Source organism: Caretta caretta, chromosome 2, assembly GCF_965140235.1.
Source record: "Caretta caretta isolate rCarCar2 chromosome 2, rCarCar1.hap1, whole genome shotgun sequence".
Classification (NCBI taxonomy): Eukaryota; Metazoa; Chordata; order Testudines; family Cheloniidae; genus Caretta; species Caretta caretta.
The window spans coordinates 148,343,344-148,366,423 of record NC_134207.1 but is presented as its reverse complement, the minus strand read 5'-3'; the positions used below and the strand labels follow the sequence as shown (position 1 = coordinate 148,366,423).

Below are 23,080 nucleotides of genomic sequence, written 5' to 3'. Positions count from 1 at the left end.
AGTGTAGTAAATGGTTCTGGTTCTGAAGGATTAGTTAATGTATAATAAAATTATTTATTTTAAATATGTGATTGCATTTAGTAAGAATTTTTTTAAAACTCTGTTTTAAATAGATGTTCTAGGCAGAATGAGGTTTTTCAATTGATTAGGGAAACTGTGAGGATGAGTTTGGGTGTCCAGTCTTTGCTACCAGATGATATCAGTGCAATGAAAGACTGTTCTTTGGTTGGGATTTTTTGTTTGTTTTTTGCCCAGTCATGCCACAATGTACAGCTACTCCAAATAATTTTTCCAGAATATTTTTTTTGAGAAGAGATTTTGTTTCCACTAGAGACTTCAGAATATGTTTAAATTCACTTCTTGGCCTCAGTTGAATATAGTCATTGCTTGGGGACTTTGGAGGCAGGAGGGAAAAATTCAGAATCAAATACACATTTTAAAAGGATAGAATACATTTTTCAATGCATGACATAGGGCCAGATTGTGAGATGCTGAACATCATCTTCTATTTCAGTCACAGGATTAAGGTCTGAGAGAGGACCTGTGCTTGTAAAATGTAAGATAAAACATGGAACAAAATATAACTGGCCATATTGTAACTGGATTGCAAAGGAAGGTGCAGGGATAGACTTGGTAAAATCACTCACCCTTTTAAACACCCATTCAAAGACTATCCAGTGCTCACCTAAGCAAAATGACTTCCCCCTCCACTAAGGACACATATCACCCCAAATGGGGTAAGGAAAAGAGGCTATTGCCACCTTCCGGTTCCATGCCAATCCAGATGCACATGGGGGAGCAGTTTGCACCTCTCTGCAGCTGTAGCATGTGTAGTGAAGACACGCTATGCCAATGGGAGAGCGCTTTCCCATCAGCATAATTACTCCACCTCAGCAAGAAGCAGAAGCTGTGTCGGCAGGAGAGCATCTACCACCAACATAATGCTGGTGTGGACAGCACAAAACTTGTGTTGCTCAGGGGATGGGCTTTTTCACATCCCTGAGAGACATAAGTTATATTGAGTTAGGCTGTAGGGTAGACCTGCCCTAAAGAATAGTGCAGCCCTTGCACGCCTAGCACTCCAGGGAAATGAAGCACAATCCTTCCCCAAGCTTTTCTGGAGTGGTGCAGTGATCAGACATATTCAAGCACTATTAATATAGCATGTTTGTATGTAAAATACTATGAGGTATAGTGTGAATATAGCAATTGCTACAATTTGCACTTTACTTCCTCCAAAGTCAGCGTCCTTTACGATGTGAAAATTTCTTCTTATGACTTGAGCTCTCCAAGGTATTTTACAGTTCCAGTCATGTCTGAGTAAATATCAGCACAACACTTAGTGGCAAGGTGCCAGCGCCAGATTCATTAATACAAAACAGAAGCTTTTTTGGCATAAAAAGGAAATCCTTTTTCACAAAGAGGTCTTGTTTGTTTCCTTTCCATCAGCACATCAAGAGACAAAATGAAAAATCGGCTTTTCACAATGAGGAAAACTGTACTTACAAAGTGAAATGTTTTAATTGAATTAGTAAATGAATACATTATTTTTTAATACACCTTTTTACTAGAGGTGCAGTTGTGGGAGGCTGGATATTGAAAGAGGAGGAGGACAATAGTGACAGTTTTCCTCTCGTAGAAGAGAATTATCAGTGAAATATGAATTGCCCTAAGTATGCAAAAGTTAGATGGTCTTTGTTTTAGTGGTAGTAGCTTCCATGTAACACAAATGTCTGTTTTTAGATGACTTCTACAGATATACAGAAATGTATCCAGACTTTGCAGAAGAGTATCTGTACCATGATCAGATGGAAGCTGAGAATTGTTTGAAGACTTCTCTTCCAGCCCCTAATGGATTCTGTACTGACTTCAGCCCCGAAAATGCTGATGATAAAAAGAATCCCCTGCAGAAGAAACTGAATTAAAACTGCAGACATCCTACTCCTCTCCTGGTGAGAGGAATATTTCCTTTCCTGGAATCTTCATAGTCACTCCAACTATACAGCAACTATAACTTTTGTGTGTGAAAGATTTACTACCTTAATACTGTTCTTTAATTCCCACATGCTGTATTTATCAATATCTTCAAGCTTAATTGTCAGGAGATGGGTTTTATTTTCTTTTTTTTTCAGAAAGGTCTTTGCAAGCCAAGAATATGATGTGCTTCATTATTAATGTGCATACTTAAAGGGAAGCTACATATTTATTTATATTTGATTGGTTAGTTTCATGTACAGAATGTTGCACAAAGTGTGCATGTATAAAGAATTGGAGCTAATATGGTGGTGAGTGCACTTTGGTGATGTTTTTTCCCTATTTAGGAAGGTGTTTATTTAGGGCCAGATCTGCTGTCCTTATTCACATAGCAGTGTCACTGACTTCAGTAGGATTATTCTCATGAGAAAAGCAAGCACATTTTGGCCCCTTGTGTTGGTTTCAGTAAATAGTGCAAGAAACAATTATGAAAAAAAAATTTTTTTGACCAAGGATTACTTGCTTTTTATTTTTGTTGTTAAATCATAAAGTTGTCTCGGTCTTTCAGTTCATTACATGGTAGAATCAAAAGGGAAGGGGCTTTAGCTCCCATACATTTATTCTCATATACTTATCTGCAGACCACAGTGAAATATGGAATGCTTTCAAAACAGACATGATATGTCTATGTGTACAAATGTGTGGCAAACAAACCATGCTCTCCATGCTTTTTTGTAAAATTATTCAAACATTTCCACTTATTAATTATATGAGGAATTTATTATAAACTAATCCCTTATGTATTTAATTTAGATATTAACCAGGAATCACACAGGTGCAGCTTCTTTGGTAAAAATCTGATGACAGATACACGTGCACATGTGTGCATATACAGTCAAATACATATTGTAATGTGGAATAAAGATTTTTATCAGCATTAATCTGGAAAGATTGCATTAGTTAGGAGTGGCAAAGCCATAAGTGAGTTATATAAGACATCCCAAAGGAATGCCTTAAAACTTTATATTACTATGGTATATATTCTGTATGATGCAGATGTTACCCCAAAAAAATTAGGAATGTTTTACAGAAGTTTTAAAAAATGTTAATGGCACTATTTCTTATTTCTTTCCTTTTGTAAATCTAGGTACTTTAGTTACAAGGAATAAAACTGAGCAGGGCTCAGAAGGAGAGAGACATCAAAACTAATATAAAAAACTTCCCAAAATTATGTAGTTTTTCTGAATATAAAAGTCTCAGAACTTGAAAGCCCAAAATGTGCCTTTAAGGGCTAGAAGTAATGCTGGCTCCCAATGGGACCAAAGGAATTTCTCTCCTTCTTAATGGTAAAAATTCTTAATCCTGCATGGTTAGTAACCCCATTACTAACCCTGTAGAGCTGCACTATATCAGACTTCAAAACTCAGGCATTTTTATAATTAGAAAAGCAGACACTGACTTAGGATTTGAATCTTATCCATCCTTGGCCAACAAACAGTGCTAATTTCAGGCCATGAGTGGAGAGGGGAGAGAGAAGGAGGAGGAAGTCTTTCTCTGGCTGGTTGGTTTTTAAAAATGGCAATTGCTTGAAACTGGTTAAGGTTTAGAATGTGTCCTGGAGAGACATATTAACATGTAGAGGGCAGATGATTTCATTAAAAGTAAGTAATCAATAAATTAGTGCACATATATATGCAAATTATCATACATGTAGCACATTGTTGTGTATAGTATGCTACATACTACACACACCATACAGTAGAACTTCAGAGTTCTAAACACCAGAATTACAAACTGACCCATCAACCACACACCTCATCTGGAATCAGAAGTACGCAATCAGGCAGCAACAGAGACAAAACAAAACAGTACAGTACTGTGTTAAACGTAAACTACTAAAAAGAAAGGGAAAGTTTTAAAAAAAAGATTTGACAAGGTAAGGAAACTGTGCTTATTTCACTTAAATTAAGATGGTAAAAAGCAGCATTTTTCTTCTGCATAGTAAAGTTTCAAAGCTGTATTAGGTCAATGTTCAGCTATAAACTTTTGAAAGAACAACCATAATGTTTTGTTCAGAGTTATGAACATTTCAGAGCTACAAACAGCCTCCATTCACAAGGTGTTTGTAACGCTGAAGTTCTCCTGTATATGTGGAGGTACTCTCTCTATGTGGTATATTGTGTAATAATATGTAAAATTAACATAATATTAATTAATGCCTAACCTACATGTTGTTTACTTCTTCTCCTCCTCCCCCTCCCACCCACAACCCCAGGACTTGCTCTAACATTATAAATTTCTGAGCAGCTTCAAACAGTCACCATTTTTAAAAGGAAATTAACCTGACAGAAATTTTTTTCCTTGTTTTCCCCAAATAGGAAATTTACCAACACCCTGAAACCACAGTGGACTGAGAAACACAGTGAACAGTATTCAGTCCTGGAATACTGTTAGATTTAAGATCCAGTAACTTGCAGCAAAACAGGGCTAAAAATGGGAGTTTTTAGATGCTTGGAAAATATTGAAATTTTGACATTTTTAGGTATAATACAAGAAAAAATATTCTGGGTTAATTTTAGATGTTTTGGCACCTGCTGGCATGTGCCAAAACATGCTATCTGCAGCACCTAGATTTACAGGTGGAGGACTATAAAAAAGTTCCAATAATTTTAGTCTAAAATTGTTTCTCTGTGACACATATGAGATATACAGAATACATGGTGCAATGAGGTTTAACATTTTTATCAGGAGTCATTTGTGATGACCTGCATAAATTGCTTATTGCTTTTCCTGTTGTTAGTAATACTGCCATCCTATTCTTATACCAATAAAGCCCATATAGCAGACTAAATGATCATATATTATGTACTGAAGATAGCTATAGACTCAGCCAAAGATTCATTAATCTGAAGTTCTATAACAAACCTTTTTGGAAAAGCCCTGAAAACAAACAAACAAACAACAACAAAAAAAAACACTTGTAAAAAAAATGTAAAACTTTAGAAACCCAAGCCATCCAAAGATTCCACTTCTAACCTCTCCACCCCTGAAAAACATTAGAAGGTATAGAAATGCTTAGTGGAGATCTCCCAAAGAATCTTAACTCTAGCCCTCTACTGTTACCAACTTCCATATTCCAGCCTTCCTTCTTTCCTTACATACCTGCCATGTAAGATGTGATCTCTTAATTAGTGCTTTTTCCTGAAAGTTTAATTAAAATTTTCATTTTTGTAAAGACTTTTAAAAGTCTATAGTCTGTGTCTGTGATTCTTACATTTGGAACTGCCAATATAACATGGATTGTATAGTCTTGGTTTTATAGATCTAATGCCAAGAATGATTCTTCACCACTAAAGTCATTGATCTTTCCCTTTTATTTCCCTAAGTAAGGGTTAGAGGCCGAGGGAGTAGGGCTAGATACATAAAGGAACGCCTAAATTTTAGGCCCCTTGAAAATCACAGGAACATCACTGCACTTTGCAAAGTCTGATTTAGGTGGTTAGGCTCTCTATACAGTGCACAGGGAGATCTACAAAAGCCAGCATACTAGCTAAGAAGTGATCTAAGCTAGTCAGCGGGAGATGCCAATGACAGAGGTGTGTCCTAAAACCCACTCCTCTCATGGAGATAGGCAACTGAACCCAGGCTACCGGGAGGCAGGTTTAGGTTGGATATTAGGAAAAACTTTTTCACTAGGAGGGTGGTGAAACACTGGAATGCATTGCCTAGGGAGGTGGTGGAATCTCCTTCCTTAGAAGTTTTTAAGGTCAGGCTTGACAAAGCCCTGGCTGGGATGATTTAATTGGGTATGGGTCCTGCTTTTGAGCAGGGGGTTGGACTAGATGACCTCCTGAGGTCCCTTCCAACCCTGATATTCTATGATTCTATGATTCTATGAGGCACCTATGTCTGCTAGTGATTCACAACTGGGAACTCCTATCTTGGAGTCAAGCAGCTTAGGCACATATGGTATTGCTTGTGAGAATTAGCTAAGCACCTGCTTCACTCCACCCAAAACATACCACATGTGTGTTGCCGTCACCACCACTCATTTTATAACTTGGAATGTGGGAGACACATGTTCAATTCCCTCATTCGCCATGCGGGGAGAAGGGGAGAACGAAGTTGCCTACCTCCCAAGGGAGTGCTCTAACTACTGAGTTACAGAATATTCTTATGTGGGGTTCCATCAGTCTCTCCTGGTGAAGTTATTCCATATTGGATAAATATTTAGTGGGCCAGAGAGTGAGAGAATGACTCTATAGTCTGCTGGTTAGGGTAACCATTTAGGAGGTGGGATAGCCAGGGTCCAGTCCGCCTGCTCCCAATGACTCTAATTATTTATACAGTGGAACAACTTTACCAGTAGAGATTGAGGGATCCCTGCATCAGACTCTCCCATAGCTCAGATGTTAGATCACTCTTCTGTTCAGATCCTTTCTCCCAGTCTAGCAAAGGGAAGAAAGAAAGGGAATCCTGGGCCTCCCAGATGAGTGCTCTAACTACTGAGATAAAAGTTATAAGTTTACCTCCACTAGCCAGATTTTGAATGGGATCTGATCCAGTAGGCAGCTTCTGAGTACACCTATGGGATCAGGCCCTGCACAAAAATTTAGGCAGATAAACCCCTATCTTCCCCATTTTCTGAATTGCTCTGCAGCTTAGGCGGGCTATAGGCATCTAGATGCCTAGAGGGAGGCAGCAGTGCTTATGGCCAGAGGCAGAAACTTAGGCTGCTAGGAAACTTTTACCCTGAAAATATAGGCCCTGAGTGAATTTAGGTGTCTAGAGGATTTAGTGGGAGTTTTGTGAATTGTAGTAGAGCCTAAAACTTGGATTTAGGTGCCTAAACCCAGGCATAGGCGCCTAAATCAGGTTTAGGCACCAAAGTACCTTTGTGAATCTAATCCTCTGTATCTGTAGGAAGATGAGCTCTGTGGCTAATCACACATAATGGCTTACATATTAACTTCAGGGAACAGTGGACTATATTTATAGTTTATGTCGTCCTGAAGTCAGTGATGTAAACAGATCCCGTTTATCTTTGAATAGTACTTTATGTAATCAGTGGGGACCAGATTCTATCACCCCTAATTATGTTGACTAATTCTTCACTCCACATGCAATCCCACTAATATCAATGGGATTACATACAGAGCAAACTACTACTCATTGTAAGGTTGATATAATGTGGTCCTGCAAGATTAAAAGTGGAGTAATCTAGTAAGAAATGTTCTTTATTGTTGGAGTCACTGATTACCTATCTGCTCACTGGAAATAATTTTGTATCTAAATTTCCCTTTGTTTTGATGAGGATGGTTTGGTTAAAGTTATTGGACGGATGACTTTAAAGAGGTATTTCTATACCTTCCACTGATTTTTTTTTTAATGGAATCTTAACTTGGGATCTTTCCAAGGATTCCAAAGTTTAGGGCTTTTTTTAAAATGGTAACTTTATTGGTCTGTTCAATCAGAACTTCAGGTTAAGTTTTTGTCTGACAATTTCCTTAGATTTTTTTTTTTTAAGTTAAAATGCTATGGGGAGCGAGGACTTCAGCAGACCTATCATTCTACATAGGAATGGATCCCAATCATTCCCCTTTTTGGCCTTCCTCTTTATCTTTCTCCTCTCACTCTTTTGTGCTCATCACTTTACTAACTGAATAATTATGCACGTAAAGTAACCAAAGTTATATGTGGTATTCTCACATAATACCTTTGGAAGCCACAACTAGGGGCTGCATTAACTTTCTGGTAAATTCCCCATGGCATTGGTTGGGGCACAGTGTGCATCCCCCTTCTGTCCCTTCCACCACATTTAGAGAGAGCGCGTATGCCATGTAAGATATGCCATGTAAGGTATGGAGGAAACCAACCATATCTTTCACTGCAAGCAGTTCTACCCCACATGTGGATCTTGTTACATTATGTACTTGTAATAGACTATATTGGCCACAGCAAATGTTTATTCTTCCAAATTTTATAAAGTTGCAAGAAATTCCTGAGCATGCCTTTTTGAAAGATCAGTTTGTAAACTAAATCAGAAATTCTCTCATACCATAGAATTTCCAATGTATGTTATAATCATTAGTCAGAATTTTGTTTCTCTATGCTCAAAGGGAGTACAGTCTTCTGTCACTGCCATGTTTACTAATTCCATTATAAAATTCTCTATTCATGAGCCACAAAATTATTCCTATGGGGAAACAACTGGGTGATAGGGAACTGATTTGCTTCCTCTCAGGAGGCAAAATAACTACCAAGAGAAGTAAATAAAACTAATGGTTTTGCTTGTAGTAGTAGAGCAAGATCTCAGTTCATATTTAGTGCTTATCACATTTGTAAACTGATTCATCCCCAGAGTTGGTCGAAATTACACATAAATAAGTTTTCACATTGTTCACTTCATAGAAGCATGTAGTAGATATGCTTCTGAAGAAAAAATGGTGGCATTTTAATGTTTTCTTGAAGTAGTTCTAGTAAATATTACAAACAATAAATGTAGAGGTTGCCTTGATCAAGAAAGTCAAGTGATCTCTATATTCGGTTAAGGCAGAATCTGTACTGGATCACCTTTGGTAATCTCATCATTAAAAGGATTTTCACAAATTATGCTATCATATATTAAGTACAGCACTAATTTCCCATCTTTTCATGTGCTGTAATATTTATACTGCTTACTGTATTTTTTACTCCATGCATCTGATGAAGTGGGTTTTAGCCTACGAAAACTTATGCCCAAATAAATTTGTTACTCTCTAAGGTGGCGCAAGGACTCCTTGTTGTTTATGTTAAGTACTGTAATTTTATTACACCAAAATACTAAATATTTCTATAATTAAAACACTATTTTTGCCCCACGCCGTGGAAATAAAAAAGAATTTTTAATTTTCTGTCCCAAGAGACTTACTGATCACTTGATTTTCTTTTTCTTCTAATCTGTAGTGACTATAAGAACATACAATACATATTAGATTCAGCTCAAATGTGACTAATGTACTGAAAAGAACGCTTAAGACCTCAAAAGCAATATTGAACATAGCAATTACTGTGCAGCTCTCCTTATCTACCTGTCTGTATTATCATTTTCTATAGAGCACATTAGACTAATATCTAAAGTGCTGTGAAGCTAGGTTTTTTTAACAAAAGTTTATTTTTTGTAAACATATCAGTTATGGTATGGAAGCTTTAACATATAGTTGGGTCTTCAGCATGCTCTATAATAGGTCAAGACTTTGACTATCTTTAATCTTCTCAGGTTGCTCATTCCATTAAAAAAAACCCCTTTCAGCTGACATCATGGTACTTCCAGCTTCCATGTACTTTGCCTGTATTTTGTTAGTTGCATCAGCCTAGAGAACCACAGCTGTCTTGGCAGGTTGTGGATGGAAAGGCAGCTACTGATGTACTAGGGTCCTGCTCCATTCATGGCTTTGAAGATGAGGACCCGGGCTTTTAATTTAATCAGAAATTATGGTCGAGCTAATGTAGGATGCAGAGTTCAGGGATGATTTGCTCTAGGACCCAGATTTTTAAAGGTATTTAGGTGCCTGAGTCTCATTTGACTGTTTTGAGAATCACAGTCAGGTATAATGTGTTTCAGTATTCAGCTTTCAGAGTGGTAGCCAAGTTAGTCTGTACCAGCAAAAAGAACAAGGAGTACTTGTGGCACCTTAGAGATTAACAAATTTATTTGAGCATAAGCTTTCGTGGGCTAAAGCCCACTTCATCAGGTGCACGCAGTGGAAAATACAGTAGGAAGATATATATATTTACAGAGAACATAAAAAATGTGGATTGCCATACCAACCCTATTGATTAGTCTCGAAGATATATATATATCTTCCTACTGTATTTTCCAGTGCATGCATCTGATGAAGTGGGCTTTAGCCCACGAAAGCTTATGCTCAAATAAATTTGTCTCTAAGGTGCCACAAGTACTCCTCGTTCTTTTAGTATTCAGTTTGGAGGTGATAAACACATGAACCAAGATTTTTGAAAACTAGAGTCTAAAGTTGTGGTTCTAAATCCATATTTAGACACAGATAAATGGTCTGATTTTCAAAATTGCAGGTCCCACTGGGCTGAGCACTTTTATCTCTCAGACCACCTATTTTAGGTGTCTAACTATGAATTTAGGAAACTAACTTGAGCTGTTTCTAAAAATCTTGATCATGTATCTTTATAGCCACATCTGGTTTTTCCATGTGGCTTTCCTTCCTCAGAAAGGAAGAAGGATAAGCTCCTAGCAAGTTGAAAGTGAAGGTAAGCATTTCTAACCAGTACCACACTTGGTTGATGAGTCCAGCAAGGCCCCATGGTTTGGTTTATTGTCAAATGAAGGGTAGACATCACAATGAGGACAGCACAATGAGGACAGAACTAATTCTTCTAAATGTTTTCTGTTTTGAGGCAGACTTACTCCAGTCTTGCCTCTGTCCAGTTTGAGGCAGCTGCTCTTTGCCAGTCTCTTTCAGGCATTGTGACATCTTGTGAGGGCAACTTTCTGTGTCTGTTTAAAAGGAATTATACAGCTGGAGGTCATTGAGAGCATAATCTGAGATGTCTAATCATTTCTTCAAGTAGCCTGATGTGTATATTGAAAAGAAGGAGACAGATTAGACCTCTCTGGGATGCCACATGGAAATGTTCTTAAAGAGGTATGACCCTCTGGAACCTAGTGGGAGGAATGACTAGAGCCCTTGTAGTGTTGATGTATGTACTCTAGCCATATCACGCAAATAGATCAAAAGCACCTTGTCATCAATTGTGTCAAAAGATTCAGAGATTTAACAGTATGAGCACTGAGACTGGATCTCTATTATAGCCATGAGAAGATAATCCATTAGCACTATCAAGGCTTGTGTCCATGAGAAATTTCCTGTATCAAGTATTGGTGAGGGTCAAGCAGACTATTGCATTTTTCAGGAAGGCTGGAAGGTTTGCTTTCTGTAAAGGTGATGTGAATAATTTCAATGGCATTGAACTGAATTCTGTTTGGCTTTCACCAGTCAGGGGGACAGGAGTGTTCCTTGTTTTGCAGATGGGAGCTCAACATTTTTTAGGCCTTCTTTAATCATATGCAGTGGGACCAGACTTGGGTGGCAGGGTGGTGGTTGCTTTCTAATCTAAGTTTTCTGTCTCAGAAAGTTCATCTTAAATTGAATTTTCTGTGGAATGGCATGAGAGCTCTTTGCAGTAGTCAATATTTCGGTCTGAGGTTTGATTTATGTAAGCCAGGTTGACTTGCAAGTTCATTATGCAAAATAATTTTGCTGACTGATTTTTGAAGCTGTTATGGCAGGAGACAGGGACTCTCATTTCCTTTAGTGAAGTGGCATAATCCTGTACTAAGCCCATTGTGCTGTCAGCAGATGGGTTCAGATCAGATTTTTACACTCCTGGAGTTGAATCTGCCTCCATGCTTCATCTAACATCCTCACTGATGAGCCATGAGGATCTCTGAGATCAGTGCAAGGAAAGGCATGTTGTTTGGGGCCAAGCCATTGATAATTGTGGTCAAGCCATTGATGTCAGTGGTCATCTATGGTTACAATGTCATCAGTATGTTGGCCTCATGGATGGATAATGTGCTCTTCTAGGAACTTATGAAAACTGAAAGGATTCAGAAGTTTTGGAATATCAGCCAGCTTTCATTACCCTGAAGAGGTGGCCATTATCTTTGTCTGGGTGAGGTGGTGGTTGGACTAGGAGACCAATATGTTTAGCATGTCCCCAGTGTTCTCTCCAAGGCTGAAGATTAGGTTTCACACATGCAGGGATGGAATTGGGCCAGGCTACCCAGTCATCTTAAGACTACCATCTGGCTCTCCAAAATCTCAATTTAAAATTAAAATTTTTGGGAAAAATAAATCCGAAACTATTATGGTGTCATGTAAAACTCTGAAACGCAAACTGAGTGCAGTGATGTCTGCTGAGAATCTTAAACACCTCACCAATTCTCTGAGCTTTTAAGTCACAAGCCCAGTGATGATGATTTAGAAGTGAGCTGTTTTACTGCTGGTGAAAGAATATAAGAAAGGAGAGGGACAACCATATTATTCAAGATTTGCACAATGTACTGTGAGCGACATTCCAGTGGGATGCCAGGAATGGGTGGCATTTGAGAGTACCAGCACTTTTCTTCACTCCAATCTTGACCTACAGAGCCTTTTTGGCTTGGTTGGACTTCTGAAGACATGAAGACAGAACCAGTCCCACAGAGCTCAATACAACATCTATGCCTCCCCACTGAGCAGCCTGGCCTGGTCCCAGAGTAGTGGTGACCTGGCCTGCTAGGGTGCTAATGTGGGGCCCAGGCTACTTCCACCCTGGATCTTGTTGGCACTGTTCAGGCTGAGACATCGCTGCAACTGTTATACTCAGGTCATATTTACAAACTTTTCTTCACAACCATGAGGGTCAGAAACTTTTGAAATGAAAGCTGAGGCTCTGATGCCATCACAGGACTTTGGGAGGCAGGGCCCTAGGCAAATGGCTAATTGTGTCTATAGAGTGCCCCCCCCACACACACACACACATTCAAGCCTTGCATATGTGTTCAGTGGAGTGAGTGAGTCACAAGAGCCTGTAAGAAATCCCTGGTTTCTATGCAGGACAAGATATCAGATATTAGAATGGCTCTCCTTTGCAAACCACATCAAAGACATACAGTTAGTTCCATTCTAGTAAGTTTTCAGTTTATTTGATTGGAGACCTTTAAGTTACTCTTATCCTCTATAGATAGAAACATATGAAGTGTTATTCTGATACATTATTTTCAAAGAAAAATGTAGCATAAGAAGAAACAAACAAAATAACAAAGGGATCAGTTAAGACAAGTTGGTTTTTCTGAAGGAAAATGCCCACTTACCACCCACCTGAAATGACTCCAAGTCTACAGCTTGCATATAAAGAGCTTTTGTATGTTTTGAGAAGTTGGGACTTTTTAGAAAAACACATGCCCTACAAAATCTGAGTTGTGTATGTTTTGTAATAGTTACTGGTGGGTATTTTTTTATATTATCACCCTAGGTGGTGAGTGCCCATTACGCTATCATTTGACAATGTAGTGAATAGTTTGTTCTTGCAGATGCTGGAGAAAGGTGAAGCTGTAAGATTTTTCATGTTACCATGGTACTGAAAATGGAATTCATTTGACTTCTAAGGAATTTCTAAGTCTTTGAGTTTATATGGGAAATCCTAAATACATGTTTTTTTGTCACTAGCATGAAAATAATTTTGTATTTCAAATACTGAAGAAATAAACTGTAAAGATCTTGTATGCTGTCAGTATATATTTTTGTCATATATTGTCTTTTATTGTAAACTAGATAGTTCTTATATTTTGGAGGGAAGGTTTAAGCAAGTCAGTGTTGTGACTACTTTTCTAATCAGAAAATCAGTTTTTAAATAATCAAAAACTGAAACTGTTTAAAAAAAAGTAGAATAAAATTCCTTAAAGAAGTTACACTTGAGTCTATTAGCAACCATATATATTTAAGTAGACAAAAAAGCTAAGCTACTGTAGCTGCTTGTCTGCGTAGTAATTTGTCTAGTGATTTGTTTACATTATAATTTTACTGCTTTCTGTAATAACTTTTTAGGGGTATTAAGAGCCCCATGTAAATCAGTAAATGTTAGGGAATTACAACTAAACAATGTAGTAATCTTTTTAAAGAAGAAGAGTTTATGTTCTGAGGACCAAGGCTATCTACTAACTTTGTATTATATATATAATTAATTTCAGTGTTGCAACATTCTGCTCAGTGGGACCATTTTCTGACCTTTTTGTAATTCCTAATGTCCCTCCAGGTGTCTAAGAAAGACTTCTAGTTTGATCATTGATACTGGTTTATCTTTTTTTGGAAGAATAAAAGTTGAGTGGTCAAGCAAGTTGCAAATATTTCAGAAAAAAATATTTAATGTTTTAAAATCTCTTGAATTACCATTAAACTAGGATCAACATAGAGTTATGATGTATTGTGACATATTACATTATTATTTTTTTTAAATAGAGGATTTAAATTGGGATAGAAAACTTAGTCTTTAATTTATTTTTATTTTTAATTTTTTGCTACTCCTGCTTCCAGTACAGACTACTGCCATAAACAGAATAATTCTAATTGGGCCAGTGACCTGTGCCAGTATGGCAGTTCCTATGTTCTTACTGAAGAAAGCCAGTTTTGTAAGAAGCCACTTATTAGGTATTAGTGGCCCATTCCACCTCTAGTTGAAGTCAGTGGCATAAAACTCTCATAAACTTCAGTGCTGCTCGATCAAACCCTCTATTTAAATAAAGACACTCTGGCAACAAGTTTAACTTGTATCCTTTGAATATAATACATAAAACAATATATAGTTATAATGAATAGAAGCATCATAATATTGATGGTTTTTTCTACTGTAGATGTCCCTACTAGCAAGTTTCTATGGTATATATGTACATAGACCATTATCTTTGAACTGAATTATATTTCATAATTTTTTGAAAAAGGAAAGGAAAGTAATCAAATGTATTGTTCGGATAGTGGAGGTACTTTGACTAGATGTTAACCCTTTTCTAAATGAGGTATAGTTTCAGTGCTAAAAAAATGATTCTATAGTTTTTATTAAAGTGCATGGAAAACAACATATTTAAAAAACTGGTTTTGTGTTTTGTATATTGTCTCAATTTTTAAACAGTCTGGGTCTAGCAGTACCTCCTAATACCAGTGATGTTCAGTAAGTAATTTCATAAAGGAAATACCTCAACTTGAGCAAATATTTTTTTCTTGTTAATTGTCAAGTGAATTGAAAATATGTCTTCTTTGATATTGACTATGAAGTGCTATAAACTGAATTGAGCCAAGCAGTAATGTAATTACGTAAGTTTAAACCATGCTTTGAGTGGTATGCTGATTTATTAAAAGAGAATTGATGTCAGTATTTATGAATGATTCCAGAAGCTTCTTATGAGTGTTAATGTGCATTAGGGAATAACTTTTCATTTTGCTCAATGGGACATTTTCCTTGTGACTCTCTTGCCGTAAATTGAATTTTCAGTGTGAAGCCAAATTAAAAAAAAACACAACAAAGTGTTTGGTTTTCTTTTGCTTTTTTACTTTAAGTTTTTGATATTAACCGCAATGGTCACAACAATAAGAAACTATATAAATGTTAAATAATTTGTAAAATTAAATCCCTATACAGCAATCAAAATACTTTACTGGTGTAAACGCTCAAGGGAAACATGGAAGGGAGCTTGAAATTTACATGATTCTTGTAAGTACTCTATAAAAGGGGGAATATCAAGTAGGAGTAAGAAGATGGTATTATCTATAATAGAGAGCATTAGTGTGAGCATTACTAGAATACTGTGTCCAGTTCTGGTGTCCACACTTCAAAAAGGATGTTGAAAAATTGGAAAGCGTTCAGAAAAAAGTGATTCAAGGCCTGGAAATGATTCAAAGATTGGAAAATAAGCCTTACAATGATAGACTAAAGCCCAATCTATTTAGTTTATCCAAGATAAAGTTAAGAGGTGATTTGATCACACTCTACGAGTATCTACATGACTAAGAGATTTCAGATAGTCAAGAATTCTTTAATCTAACAGACAAAGGCATAAAAAGATCCAAAGGCTGGAAGCATTCAAATTGGTAATAAGGCACACATTTAACAGTGAAGGTAAGTAAGCTGTTGGCCCCTTACTGAAACTTTGGTTGGCTCTCTCCAACCAAAAACAGAGAAAGGGGAAGGGCTGAAGAGTCAAGATCCTGAGACTGACAGTCCCCAGGGCCAATGGGAAGAGTCCTCCAACTCAGCCAGATTGACAGGGTGGGCAGACCAATGGGGGAGTTGAGAGCCCAGGGCCCATTCTCTGTGAGAGCTGGAGTTGCCAGGACAGAGTAAGGCAGAACCGGGGAGAATGCTGCAGCCCAGAGGCAGATCTGAGCTGGAGGCAGAGCAGCAGCCCAGAGCCAGAGCAGCAGAGACCGGCCACACTGATGGTGAGCCAGGACTGAACTACAGTGGGGAGCTGCAGGGCCAGAACCAGGATAGCGGAAGGCTAGCCATGCCACAAGTAATACTGGAGCTGAGCACAGTGAGCGGCTGGGGAGAGCAAGGTGGGGACCCTGGGCAGAGAGGGCCCAACACAGGAAGATATTGCCAGACAAGAGGGTCATGAAGGCTGGACTTCTGGGGGCAGGAGTGCAAACCTGACAGGAGAACCAATACTGAGAAGGGTCTCACCATCTGGACCCCGAGGGCATGTAGCCACCACCAGAGCAGGTGTCTTACCCATGGTATCAAGGCAGCAAATGCAGGTCCTGGGAAGGAGGCCTGGGACATGTAAGGAATAGGCTGTGAATTTTCTTGAGTTCCAGAGACTATTGTTTATGGTGTTCACCATGCCTGGATCCTTTAACCTGTATCCCTTATTTTTTACTACTGCTGTCTAATAAATTGCATGTGGTTTAAATTCACTGTAGTGATCACTAGGTCAGGGGAGTAGCCAGTGAGGAGAAAGTACACCAGAACGGGGACATCCTAGACTCTGTCTTGAGTGACCCACAAAGAGGCTGGTGGTTAAGCAGCCCAGGAATCCTGGGCCTAGCCTTATTGGGACAATGAGGACTCTGTCACATAGGAGAGTGGAAGAGGAGTCCTTGCGATGAGGCAGGCATCCAGGAAAAGGGAATTGGGGCAGGGACTCAGATACTTTTGCCATCTGATTCCACTAGGATGTTAGAGAAGCCAGGAAAATTCCACACGATTGTGGGACCATTCCCCTGCTTACATAATTGGCATCACAAACAGGATCCTATCCTTAGCATTCACCCCATTCTGATAGCACTGTCCAGGTCTGATCGAGAACCCTACGATGGCTGGAATTGAAGAACAACAGGCCCAGTTTGCTGAGCTTCAGCACAAATTATCAGACCAGGCTGAGGAGTTATGACAAGCTGGAACTGCAGAGAGAGAAGCCTTATCACTGGCTAAGGCTGTAATAGACCAACAGACAGTGGAAACTAAGAAAAACCCTACTATTAATGTCCCACAGGAGCAGAAGGTCACCGAGTTCAGTTATTTCCCAACTAGGCCAGGAGACCTTACAGTAGGGGAGAGGATCAAGTCTGTGAATGCAGCTATGTGCATGCAAAGAGTACCTAAAGAAGATCACATGCACTTCTTAGAGGAGCATCTCAACGGCCAGGCCAATGACACAGTAAAGTTTATGGCAATGGCGGACAAGAAAGGTTTGGAAAAGATACCTGAACTCCTAGAAGTGTTTGGAGACAAGGAACACGACTAAAGGAGTTCTTTAAAAGAAAACAGTAGTCTGGTGAAACTATCCGGGCAACACATATTGCCCCCTAGTAGAGAATAAATAAAGTGGAGCAGCGAAACCCTCTATGAGTGGCAAATGCAGATATGGTCCTAAAAGAGTAATTAATGCTATGGCTTTGGGATGACTCCCTCTGCCATGAAATGAAGACAAAGTTTAAAGAAGAGCCCAGTAAGAAGTTCCATGAACTCATGCAAACTGCCATTGTGTGGTCTGAAGGAGAGGAAGTTCCTGTGGAAGAGATGGCTATGCCCAACCCCCATACACAAAATGTGGGCCTAGTGAATGTAGTTATTGGGGAAAAGGCCCTTGCCACAAACACAGTTTACACTGGAAAATTTAAATGAAGCTGTGCAGAAACTGACAGTCCAACAGGGGAGATGCTGAAATTGATGACCAAGGTGATGAAAGAAAAAATCTCCACTAGTACACCAAAATATCCAAGGGCACCGGGATCGTGAAGATCCCTGCTGCAGAACAACAAGGGAAGGTACATTTGTTACACTTGTGAAAGGCCAGGGCATACTAGCCAAAAATGTCCACTGAGAAGCAGACCAGAGTTCCAGGCACCCAAAACCAAAGGGGCACCAGGAACAAGCGACCCAGGTAGGGACAGAGGGGTTTCTACGGCTGTCCCCAGGAAAAGAGCAGCTCGTGCCAACAATGAGCAGAACTCTGATGATGCTGGTGTGCTCAGCAACTTCTGTTGTTGAGAATTCAAGGACTGCTTGACAGTGGAGATAACCATAGCAGGGGTCACAGAGTAGCAGCCGTGTTAGTCTGTATCCGCAAAAAGAAAAGGAGGACTTGTGGCACCTTAGAGACTAACAAATTTATTTGAGCATAAGCTTTCGTGAGCTACAGCTCACTTCATCGGATGCATTCAGTGGAAAATACAGTGGGGAGATTTATATACTCAGAGAACATGAAACAATGGGTGTTACCATACACACTGTAATGAGAGTGATCAGGTAAGGTGAGCTATTACCAGCAGAAGAGCGGGGGGAAAAAACCTTTTGTAGTGATGATCAAGGTGGGCCATTTCCAGCAGTTGACAAGGATGTCTGAGGAACAGAGGGGGGAGGGGAATAAACATGGGGAAATAGTTTTACTTTGTGTAATGACGCATCCACTCCCAGTCTTTATTCAAGCCTAAGTTAATTGTATCCAGTTTGCAAATTAATTCCGATTCAGCAGTCTCTCATTGGAGTCCGTTTTTGAAGTTTTTTTGTTGAAGAATTGCCACTTTTAGGTCTGTAATCGAGTGACCAGAGAGATTGAAGTGTTCTCTGACTGGTTTTTGAATGTTATAATTCTTGATGTCTGATTTGTGTCCATTTATAATTTTACGTAGAGACTGTCCAGTTTGGCCAATGTAATGGCAGAGGGGCATTGCTGGCACATGATGGCATATATCACAATGGTAGATATGCAGGTGAACGAGCCTCTGATAGTGTGGCTGATGTGATTAGGCCCTATAATGCTGTTCTCTGAATAGATATGTGGACACAGTTGGCAACGGGCTTTGTTGCAAGGATAGATTCCCGGGTTAGTGGTTCTGTTGTGTGGTGTGTGGTTGCTGGTGAGTATTTGCTTCAGGTTGTGGGGCTGTCTGTAAGCAAGGACTGCCCTGTCTCCCAAGATCTGTGAGAGTGATGGGTCGTCCTTCAGGATAGGTTGTAGATCCTTGATGATGTGTTGGAGAGGTTTTAATTGGGGGCTGAAGGTGATGGCTAGTGGTGTTCTGTTATTTTCTTTGTTGGGCTTGTCCTGTAGTAGGTAACTTCTGGGTACTCTTCTGGCTCTGTCAGTCTGTTTCTTCACTTCAGCAGGTGGGTATTGTAGTTGTAAGAATGCTTGATAGAGATCTTGTAGGTGTTTGTCTCTGTCTGAGGGGTTGGAGCAAATGCGGTTGTATCGTGGAGATTGGCTGTAGACAATGGATCATGTGGTGTGGTGTGGATGAAAGCTGGAGGCGTGTAGATAAGCATAGCGGTCAGTAGGTTTCCGGTATAGGGTGGTGTTTATGTGACCATCGCTTATTAGCACCGTAGTGTCCAGGAAGTGGATCTCTTGTGTGGACTGGTCCAGGCTGAGGTTGATGGTGGGATGGAAATCATTGAAATCATGGTGGAATTCCTCAAGGGCTTCTTTTCCATGAATCCAGATGATGAAGATGTCATCAGTGTAGCGTAAGTAGAGTAGGGGCATTAGAGGACGAGAGCTGAGGAAGCGTTGTTCTAAGTCAACCATAAAAATGTTGGCATACTGTTGGGCCATGCGGGTACCCATAGCAGTGCAGCTGATTTGAAAGTATACATTGTCCCCAAATGTGAAATAGTTATGGGTAAGGACAAAGTCACAAAGTTCAGCCACCAGGTTTGCCGTGACATTATCGGGGATACTATTCCTGATGGCTCGTAGTCCATCTTTGTGTGGAATCTTGGTATAGAGGTCTTCTACATCCATAGTGGCTAGGATGGTGAGGACCCAAAGTTTGATAGACACTGTCTCAGAAGTCACCATCATTTCAATCATACTGCCAATATTAAAGGAGAAGATGACCATGCACAATACCCAATTTGTACAGCTAATGGCAGTTAATGGATAGTGGGATGTCTTGAAGCAGGTGTAGGGTACATGGGCCAAATAATCCTCCAGCAGTGGTCTCCAACCTTTTTACACACATGATCACTTTTTGAATTTAAGTGCAACCCAGGATCTACCCTGCCCCTTCCCTGAGGCCCGACCCCACTCACTCCATCCCCCCTCCCTCCGTCACTTGCTCCCACCCTCACTCACTTTCACCAGCCTGGGGCAGGAGGTTGGGGTCTGGGAGGGGGTGCGGGGTTTGGCTGGGGCTGAGGGGTTTGGAGTTAAGGAGGAGGTTGTGCAGGAGGGGGTAAGGGGTGCAAGCTCTGGGAGGGAGTTTGGCTGCAGGAGGGGGCTCTGGGCTGGGACAGAATTGGGGTGCTGGCTCTGAGAGGGGGCTCAGGGCTGGGGGTTGGGGTGCAGGATGGGTGTGGGCTCCAGATGCCACTTACCTCAGGTGACTCCTGGGAGGTGGTGCAGTGGGGCTAAGGCAGGCTCCCTGCCTGCCCCGGCCCCATGCCACTCCCAGAAGCAGCCAGCATGCCTCTGAGAGGGGCACATGGCTTTGCACACTGCTCCTGCTTGAAAGCACCATCCCTGCAGCTCCCATTGGCCGCAGTTCCCTGTTTCCAGCCAATGGGAGCTGCAGGGGCAGTGCTTGCAGGCAGGAGCAGCACCTGGAGACCCTGCCCCTCGCCCCCACCCCCAGCGTCCGCAGGGGCGTGCTGGCTGCTTCCAGGAGTGGTGCGGGGCTGAGGCAGGCAGGGAACCTGCCTTAGCCCTGCTGCAGTGCCAGACTTTTAGTGGCCAGAGATCGCGATCAATTGTCAGAAGCTCCAGGATCTGGTGACCACTGTCCTAGGGAAATGCATCTTTATCCTAAAAGACAAAGCTCCAGAGAAGACTCTAATGGCAAATAGGGTACTGAGAATTCTAAGAATGAGTATTATAAAACAGCTGAAAGAATTACTACTGGTAGGAGAAGGAATGCAGGAGATGAACTGTCATGTGCAACCTAAGGATGCCGCACTGAAGCAGGCACTGGCCCAAGCAGAGAAACAGGGTCATTTCCTGGGTCCCACTGGAGAAATCAGCTATGTTAAGGTGGCAGAAAGACAGAAGGTGGTTATAACCCCCTTGAGTGAGATTATTGACAGATGCTGCCAGGTACCAGGAAACACTGATGGATATCGACTACTTGTAGAACCAGACTCCCTAATGGGCTTTTGTCAGGGTTCCCTCCCTCCTCTAAACTCTAGGGTACAGATGTGGGGACCCGCATGAAAGTCCCCCTAAATTTATTTCTACCAGCTTAGGCTAAAAACTTCCCCAAGGCACAACTCCTTCCTTGTCCTTGGATGCGTACTCCTGCAACCACCAAGTGAGTTAGACAAAGATTCAGGAAAAGAACCACTTGGAGTTCCTGTTTCCCTAAAATATCCCTCCAAGCCCCTTCACCGGGGAGGCTTGAGAATAATCTAGCAACCAAATAGGTAAACCAGATTCTTAAAAAATAGAACTTTATTATAAAGAAAAAAAAGTAAAAGAAGCACCTTTGTAAAATCAGGATGGAAGGTAACTTTACAGGGTAATCAGATTCAAAACACAGCGGATTCCCCTCTAGGCAAAACTTTAAAGCTACAAAAAAACAGGGATAGACCTCCCTCTTAGCACAGGGAAAATTCACAAGCTAAAAACAAAAGATAATCTAACGCACCTTGCCTTATCTACTTTCTCTTTTTGCAATATTGAGACTAATTTTAGGATGATTTTAGGAGAAGAGTTTTCTGACCTGATGCTTCTCTGCTTCCCCAGGGAATACACAAACAAAGAGCACAAACAAAGCCCCCACCCCCCCACTTGAAAGTATCTTCTTTCCCCATTGGTCCTTTTGGTCAGGTGCCAACCAGATTATTTGAGCTTCTTAACCCCTTACAGGTAAGGAGGAATTCTAGGCTACCCTTAGCTGTATGGTTATGACAGCTCTTCATTGCAAATGTACTCACTAATGCCCCCAAAGGCAAAGTGCCACTAAGGCTGCTAAACTCAAGTGTGAAGGCCATAAAGATGTGCCCTTGAACCAGAGTTCCAGAGATAGACTGACCTGAAGGAGGGTGGCACTGGAAGACTGGGATGAACTAACGATGGCAAAGGGAAAGTGCAGTTTATCCCTTTGCTAGTGACACAGGGCAGAACACTACCAGTTCCAGTCCAAATAGATCTCCAAGGGTTAACCCCTACACAGGTTGGCCATTTGTGGGTACCACTAGAGAAACATAAAGAGGTCTTCTCCAGGGCTGCATGAGACTTTGGTTACACCACCACAGTGACACACCGAATACCCACCGGAAATGCTGTCCCAATAAAGCAGAAGATCTCGCTGCAAATGTTACAGGAAGTAAAAAGACACATCAAGGACCTAATGGCTCAAGGTGTCCTTGAGGAAAGCCACAGCCCCTGGACGTCGCCTGCAGTTATTATAATCAAAAAGGATGGTGGGGTGAAATTCTGGTGTGACTACAGGAAATTGAGATGATGTTAAGAATGCCTACTCACTACCCCAGGTGGAAGAATCACTGGATGTGTAGGAAGTGTGAGATTGTTTTCAACTCTCAGTCTGATATCTGGTTACTGCCAGGTTGTGGTGGAAGACCAAGACCAGGTAAGCACAGCTGTAACAACTCCTTTTGGGCTATTTAAATGGATCCATGTGCCAACTGGCTTGTGCAATGTGCCTGCTACATTCAAGAGACTAATGGAGGGGGGTCATCTTCCTGATAGACATCTTGCTGATATAACTGGATAATGCTATTGTGTTTTCCAAAGATTTTCAGAGTCGTATGGAAAAATTAGATACCATCTGTCCTTGCATATCCCGACTTTAGCCTGCCATTCATAGTGACAACCAGTGAAAGCCTGCACATGGTGCTCAGGCAAAGGCAGGAGGGGGCCAAGCATGGGATCTCATATGTGAGCCAAGAGCTAAGGAGGTCGGAAAGGAATGTCAAAAACTACAGTGCTTTAAAACTAGAGCTGCTGAACCTGAAGTAGGCTGTCACTGAAAAATTAAGGACTATTTAGTTTACGCTAAATTCATGGTGATCTCCGACCACAATCCTCTCCATCACCGGGCAATGGCTAACCTAAGCGCAGTCAAACACCAGTGGATGGCCCAACTTACTG

The 23,080-nt window shown here is 40.6% G+C and overlaps 1 protein-coding gene across 1 annotated transcript in view; it reads left to right on the top strand.

Moving 5' to 3' along the window:
- Window positions 1-15,050, top strand: part of LPCAT1 (lysophosphatidylcholine acyltransferase 1) — a 184,480-nt gene extending 169,430 nt beyond the window's left edge. Inside the window, exon 14 of the mRNA XM_048839485.2 lies at window positions 1,744-15,050. Within this exon, the coding sequence (XP_048695442.1) occupies window positions 1,744-1,925 (182 nt within the window). The 3' untranslated portion in view covers window positions 1,926-15,050. The remainder of the gene's footprint in view (window positions 1-1,743) is intronic.
- The last annotated feature ends 8,030 nt before the right edge of the window (window positions 15,051-23,080 follow it).